General features: G+C 48.4%; 2 protein-coding genes across 2 annotated transcripts; both read left to right on the forward strand.

Moving 5' to 3' along the window:
- Window positions 1-1935: 1935 nt before the first annotated feature.
- LOC143016959 (DEP domain-containing mTOR-interacting protein-like) lies at window positions 1936-5069 on the forward strand. The gene is made up of 5 exons (XM_076171555.1): window positions 1936-2220; window positions 2855-3001; window positions 3565-3635; window positions 3958-4062; window positions 4278-5069. The coding sequence occupies exons 1-5, from the start codon at window positions 2202-2204 to the stop codon at window positions 4404-4406; spliced, it is 471 nt and encodes a 156-aa protein (XP_076027670.1). The 5' UTR covers window positions 1936-2201; the 3' UTR covers window positions 4407-5069.
- A 643-nt stretch (window positions 5070-5712) lies between these two features.
- Window positions 5713-7212, forward strand: LOC143016952 (myelin-associated glycoprotein-like; the record flags this gene model as incomplete). The annotated part of the gene is made up of 5 exons (XM_076171547.1): window positions 5713-5772; window positions 6317-6393; window positions 6487-6695; window positions 6785-6938; window positions 7092-7212. Coding segments are annotated over exons 2-5 (533 nt in total), but the record flags the coding sequence as incomplete, so codon positions are not given.
- Window positions 7213-7234: the final 22 nt, after the last annotated feature.

Below are 7234 nucleotides of genomic sequence, written 5' to 3' on the forward strand. Positions count from 1 at the left end.
TTTGATCCTCATCAGCTCAGGTCACTGTGGTTCTTTAGCGGAGGGCGCCCTCTAGGGGCAAATCCAAAGAATCAGATCTGTGCAGAAATGTATTAAAAGTGGAAAAAGTACAGACTTTTATCGGGATCAATATAGGGAGGAGAGGAACAGAGAGAGAGAGAGAAAGAGGGGGGAGGAACAGAGAGAGAGAGAGAAGGAGGGGGGAGGAACAGAGAGAGCAGGAGAGAGAGGGGGGGGAGGAGAGAGAAGAAGAGAGTGAGGGAGGAGAGGAGGAAATTGCCTTAAAGCAGCAGGGGGCAGCACTGAGTCTGCTGGAGCAGAGCAGTGCAGTAACACACATCAGACACTGATCCACACACTCCTCTCCCAGCTCATGCATGTGTGTATTCACTTCTCCACCATGAGAGACTGAATACTTTCTGTGTGTGTGTGTGTGTGCAGTGTATTGACTTAGTCTGTGTGCTTATTGATCCATCAGATCAATGTAACACGAAAGCTTCAGATCCTCATCAGATCAGCTCCTCTCCATGTCCTCAGTTAGGTCCACTAGGTCAAAGGTCACCATGTTTCCATCTTGAACCAGACGCTTTGATCTGTGCAGGAAAGTCAACAATTAGCTGAAATGTGGTGAAACACATCTGATCCATTTTGGTTTGGATTGATTTGGTAAACAGAAGACGCTCACTCAGAACACCTGAAGAAGAAGCTCAGCTGTTTGAGACTCTGCTGAATCTGACAGACGATTAAATCAAGGTGAAGTAGATAAATTCATTGTTGTTCTTCTTCTGCTTGACCTTGTGTGACCCACAGCAGGATGGGGACCTGATCTCTGTGTCACAGGTTCAATCCCTCAACTTAATCAATGAAGCTCCGCCCCCCTCACATCAGGTATGAACACAGAGATGCTGTTCTCTCCCTGTGACTCATGTCTCTATCTCAGGTTTGAGTTGATGTGTGCGTGTGTGTGTCATTTGATCAGGGTCTAACACTGCAGCAGGGATTGATCTCCTGTGAACCTCTGGAATGTTTCTGAGGGAATGTGAGTTTATCAGCAGAGTGTTGACTCGTCTGTTGTTGTTGTTGTTGTTGTTGGTTACTGCAGCATATTTCTGTGTTGATGTCATTCTCTCTGTCCCAGTGACGACAAAGGTCACTAAGCAACAACCTGTGACGTGGAGACGCAGCATGATGTGGACTCAGAGCCTGTACGAGTGAGGTATGAAACCATTTTAAAATAGAATAGGGGACTTCCAGGTTGTTCGAAATAAAATAACTGTCGCTGTGTGACGCTGTAGCAGAAATGGAAGGGATAGGAGGGAGAACGGCTACTTTCCTTGCCCAGAGAATGTGCCTCCCTGCAGTCACACTGGCAGGCAGGGACAAACAACCAGAACTTCACCAATAAATGTGACAACTGCACAAACACATGAACGCACCAAACGTTTGAGTGGTGACGCACTTAGCCATCGATCTTTGCATGTCATTGATTCCGTATCAGTGAAGTATCAGCAGAGCCCAGACTGCCTGGTGACGTATCGACGGGTGCAGATCTGCTGCTCTCGCCTTTGGCCTGATTCCTCTCGCTCCAACTGAGCAGAAACGATGCTGCTGCTGCTTCCTCCTGCAGTCTGCACGGCAACCACACACACATCGCCGTGTGTTATTCCTAACTTTCCTCTTTGACATTGATTTGCAACATGTGAGGATTGTTGTTCACACGCTGAGATACACCGACGACTTTAAACTCTTATACAACGTAATATAACTTAATATAACTTAATATAAGTACATTTTATACTCTGGTTCACAGTAAATGAAGCTTCACCCCTCTATTCAGTCCAAAGACAGAAAATACTCCAGAAATGTGTTTCCCTGTCCCTCCTCTCCTCCCTCCTCCTCCTCCTCAGGGTCAATTTGTTTGTTCAATGGTTTAATATTTAGCCCACACACACACACACGCACACACACTTTTGTCTTTACCAGATGACTGCCCTCGCTTACAGATGGGCAACCACACACACACCGAACACAGGAAGCTTATGTGACTGCCGCAGAGATTCATCTAATGCTGCAGGACTCCACGTCTGTCTATCTGCCTGCCTGCCTGTCTGCCTGCCCGTCTGTCTGTCTGCCTGTCTGTCAGAGAAGTGAAAGCCTCCCTGTGGATTGACTGGAGTGTTTGGGATCAAAGCGCTGAGCAGATGGGACCTCGCACAGCAGGTGAGAGCTTTACAACCTGGAAACATGAAGACAGGGAAAATATGACGTTTCATTTTAAAGAATAGATTCAAACGAGTTTAAGCTTCTAAACTGGAGTTACTATATAATATATATTATTAGCTTCATGGACGTGAAGCGAATATAAATCAGAATAACAGGACGACTCTCTGTGACCCCACAAAGTTAATTAAGGTTTGTACAGCACAGTTACCATGGCTACCAGAGGAAGTGCCAGGCAATGTGTTATGATGTTTGGGAAAGTTTGTGATAAAGAAGAGCTAAAGGCCAACAAACTCATACATTATATTGTTTTATTATCATTTTATGATGTGCATGAATGAGGTCGGTCACTGGGTTAGTGTATCAGCCAATCACATCGTCATAAAAGTCTGTGTGTGTGGGTTTGGAGATGTTCTGTAAACAACTTCATCTCTGTGCAGTTAAAGCTGCTGGATTGCTTTATAACACCCAGCAGCCAGAGGGCGCTGTTGTGTCAGAGCAGCTGTGGATGAGAAGAGCAGGGACTGATGGGAAATGAGGACAAACAGTCATCCTGGTGTCAGCCATGACAGAAAGGCTCCAGGTCCCATTTTAGTGAATCGCTCACTTCCTGTTTCCTCCTTCCTCCCTCCAGTCACATCCTCTAAGGAGGTGAAGGGGGCCAGAGGAGGTCAGGGAGGAACCAGGCTGAGGAGCAGCAGTGATGGCAGCAGATACAGCAGGAGAGGCGTCGCTCTGCCCGCCACCTCCTGCTCGCCGGCACTCTACAACCCAAAATCAGGTACGAGGAACACAACCAAAGGTCAATCAAAGGCAGGACTGAGACGTCTCTTCTGATTGGTCGGACCACACTGCCCCATCAGGCTCATCTCTGTCGCTCCTCTTCTTCTCATAAACAGGATGAAGGTGGTTTTTGTACATGTATAGTGTGAATATGACTTTAGGAGTCTACAGTGGGTTTGTTTGTGTAAACCCATCCATCGTCCCATGATGCAGCTCTCCATCTGTGCATCCATCCATTTCCCACTGCTCTTCTTGGTCCGGGTCAGCAGGCTGAGCACAGTGGCCCGGATCTCTCTACGGGCTGCAGGGTTGAGGGAACTAGAATCCCTCACAGGCCTGATTGGTTTCTTTCTAAGGACTTCAAGGATTGAAGCACACAAAGTTCCTTCTTCAGCTTGATCCACTCAGGAGAATGACTGCGAAAACAAGTTCAGTCCAGGGTTGAAAAACTGGACATCAGCTGACCCCAGAGATCCGGTCTGGGTCAACCCCCTTCTCTTTCACGCGTTGTGCTGCTTGTGCGATACATTTTTCCAAAGTGTTGTTTTGTTTGTGTTTCAGTGCTGAAGAGGCCGGTGAGCACGGAGGAGCTGCAGACTCCAGGAGGTCCTTACATCAAGAAGACCTTCACGGTGCGTTATCACTTTCACCTCCTTCCATCCAAAGTAGATGCAGGATAAGAGATTGTTCCCAAATCCATACCAGACAGACGTAAACAAAGAGAGTCTTAAAGGCGTGCATTGACCCCGTCACGCCTGGGAGGTTACAAAATCAAGTCCCTCCACCATTTCACAACCAGCGCCAATGGCTCGCTGCATTCTTGCTCAAACCAACAGAGCTGTGGTAAGAGAAGCAGGATGCAGATAAGAGAGACGTGACGAAACGCTCACACAAACCACCAGAGGAGCACAAGTTCATTATCTAAGCTTTCTTCTGCGGCTTTCCTGACTGCAGATCCTGGGCGACGCGGTGGGCTGGGGCTTCGTGGTGAGAGGAAACGCACCGTGTCACATCCAGGCCGTGGAGCCCTGCGGCCCGGCGGCTGCGGCGGGGATGAAGGTAGGCATCATGGGAAATGTGGTTCACCATGAATAAACAAAGTAGTGCTGCCTAATGCTAAGAAGGCGGTCAGTCCAGAAGCCAGTGTTGGTGCTTCTCTTTCCTGTAGTAACTTCCTGGTGCCTCCTGTGATGTCGCCTCATAGAGTCGTCGTTGTAGCATCAGACCTGTGTAAGACTTTGGGCTCATTGGTTCTTCCTCTTCTTCACCTGTAGGTTTGTCAGTTTGTGGTGTCGGTGAACGGTGTGAACGTTCTCAACCTGGACTACCGGAGCGTCAGCCACCTGATCTTAACGGGCCCCAGGACGGTGGTGATGGAGGTGATGGAGGAGATCGACCCCTGAGGAAGAAACCAGCGCCCACCGGTCGCTTCATCGCCCTAAACGCACTTCCCCATGCTCCGGCTGAGAAAGACTGAAAAACAGAAGTATAGGCCGGCGGTGACATCACATGTTGCCACGGTGATGCTTGTCTGCTCCCCCCCACAAAACAGCGGACAGTAAACATCACAACCACAATATTCTAGCTTTATTAACGAACATGGCACTGAGCAGTAAAGCAACATGTGAGCTGTGTTTGACCCTGCACACACACACACACACACACACACACACACACACACACACACACACACACTGTTTACTTTTCCATCCACCCTGTTAAACGTTAGCAGGAGGAAAAGAAGAGTGTGAGGAAGACGAGCCTGGACTTCCCTTCTGTCTTGTCTTTGTACATTTGTATTGTTTCGTATTGTTTTGCTCTTTGGTTGTGTTTCTGTGTGTGAAGCTGAAGGTGTGTGAGGTCGGAGCTGAGACAGTGAAGCTTCACTGGTGTTCTTGTAGTTACATGATTGACTGGAAGAAGCTTTGAGCTGCACTTCATGTGTTCACTGTTTGATTGATCACTCTCATATATATATCAAAGTCCTCATTCTGTATTTAACTCTATAATGTTTGACATCTTGTCACTAATGTGTTTCAGAAAAAACAATGTTCATGCAAGTAAAATCAAAATGTTGAAACATTGTTGCGTGTTTCATTCTGAATGAATGTGTGTGTGTGTGTGTGTGTGTGTGTGTGTGTGTGTGTGTGTGTGTGTGTATGTGTGTAGATCAACCATCATCCCCATCATCATCCAGCCCTCCCTCTCTCCCTCCCTCTTTCTCACTCTCTCTATTGCATGATTTTGACACAGGGAAAAGTTTGCTACTTTGAAACAAAAAACGGAGGAGAGAGAGGGAGAGAGAGAGAGAGAGGGAGAGAGAGAGAGGGGGGGAGAGAGAGAGAGGGAGGAGAGAGAGGGAGAGAGAGAGAGAGGGGGAGAGAGAGGGAGGAGAGAGGGAGAGAGAGAGAGAGAGGGAGAGAGAGAGAGAGGGGGGAGAGAGAGAGGGAAGAGAGAGAGAGGGAGAGAGAGAGAAAGGGGAGGGAGAGAGAGAGAGAGAGAGGGAGGAGAGAGAGAGGGAGGAGAGAGAGGGAGAGAGAGAGAGAGAGAGGGGGAGAGAGAGAGGGAGGAGAGAGAGGGAGAGAGAGAGAGAGAGAGAGAGAGGGGGGAGAGAGAGAGGGAGGAGAGAGAGAGGGAGAGAGAGAGAGAGGGGGGAGAGAGAGAGGGAGGAGAGAGAGAGGGAGAGAGAGAAAAAGGGGGAGGGAGAGAGAGAGAGAGAGAGAGAGAGAGAGAGGGAGCTTTGGATTAGCAGCTGCTGACATCTAACAGGTCAGTCTTTTCATAGTTTTTATAAAAATGAGTAAACACTGAAGTAACTCTGAGTAATTTGTCCATATTTCCAGTTTGTCTGTACTTTAGTTTTTTCTGCCTCCTGTTGTCATGGTGATTAAGAGCTTCTGTGAAATGTGACGATGTTATTGATTCTTTTCTGATCTGGATTATTGAATATTGGAGTCTTTTACTTCTTTTCCTTTTCCTATTTCCTTCTTTGTTTTTATTTCAATAATATTATCAATTTGATTTGCAGTTTAGTTTTATATGTTTTAAACCATTTTCCTCTCTATTTTTGTTGTTGCCATGTTTTGTTGTTGACGTTTTTAACCCTTAAAAAGAAAAGAAGAAGACAAAGAAGAAGGAAAGTCGTTTTAATTTAGGGAAGTTGAGAGTTGATTATGTAAAGATTTAAAGATTTACACAACGAGCAGGACGAGGCGCCATGTCAACACGACAGGAAACGTTACCCCAGCGCCCCCCAGTGGACAGCCTGGGTCAGGCTTCACGCTCATTGTTTGTCGTCTTCTGTAAATGACAGACCGGGATTTGGCTGAGCCTGAGCAGAGATGGGTGTCAGCCTGATCATCCGTGCCTTGCTCATTGGTCTGATCCAAGGTCGGTACTTCCTGAGTTGTTTGTAAACGATTGGCGGGGACGTGAGGTTGTGCGTTTGTGTGTTTCACTGTAGCGTGTGTTGTGTCCACCCAGCTGTCCTCTGCAGACAGTGGGACGTGACGCTGCCCCAGAGCATTGTGGGTATAAATGGCTCCTGCGTCACCGTCCTGTGCAGCTTTGAGGTCCCAGAACTTTACGAGGCCAATGTCCACAACTGCTCCAACGGAGGACAATGGAGGAGAGGAAGTGTGAGCGGACCGACCGTGCTCAAGAGCCAGAACTCAGACAAGAACATCGTGAAGGTACACAACTCTGTCCCCAGCCCGCTCTCTCACTCTGTCTCTCCTCCTCCTCCCCTCTCTCTCACTCTGTCTCTCGTCCCCTCTCTCAGGGTCAGATCGTGGGCGCCTTGGCGAGGAAGAACTGCACCACTCACTTCACCAGCTTCCCTCCAGTATTCAGTGATTTTCTCTTCTTTCGGATCGAATGTCCCAATCCGGCCAAGTTCACCTTCACCAAAGGCGTCCACATCAGCTTTCAGCCCGGCACGTGTCACACACACACACACACACACACACACACACACATACACACACACACAAACACACTTCCCTGGTGTTTACCTTGTTAGTAAGGCTCAGCCACCATAGCAGCTGAAGCAGATTGATAATGGATTGATTGTATTGATTGTGTGTCAGGTTTCCGTCCCACCCTGCTGAGCTCGGGGGCCCACGTGTCTGCGGGGGTCCGGCTCAGCCTGCGGTGCCGGGCTCCGGTCCCCTGCACCAACCTGCCCCCCACCCTCACCTGGCTCCACCCGTTCAGACTCAGCTATGAGATG

The sequence above is a fragment of the Genypterus blacodes genome, unplaced genomic scaffold (genome assembly GCF_046128005.1).
Source record: "Genypterus blacodes isolate CSIRO-AG114 ecotype Tasmania unplaced genomic scaffold, CSIRO-AGI_Gbla_v1 ptg000258l_1, whole genome shotgun sequence".
Lineage (NCBI taxonomy): Eukaryota > Metazoa > Chordata > Actinopteri > Ophidiiformes > Ophidiidae > Genypterus > Genypterus blacodes.

Bases quoted from the DNA above. Each gene is read 5' to 3' on its own strand.
- LOC143016959 (XM_076171555.1), top strand. The intron at 3,636-3,957 runs GTGCGTTATCAC...TCCTGACTGCAG, and splicing joins ACATCAAGAAGACCTTCACG to ATCCTGGGCGACGCGGTGGG. The intron at 4,063-4,277 runs GTAGGCATCATG...CTTCACCTGTAG, and splicing joins CGGCTGCGGCGGGGATGAAG to GTTTGTCAGTTTGTGGTGTC.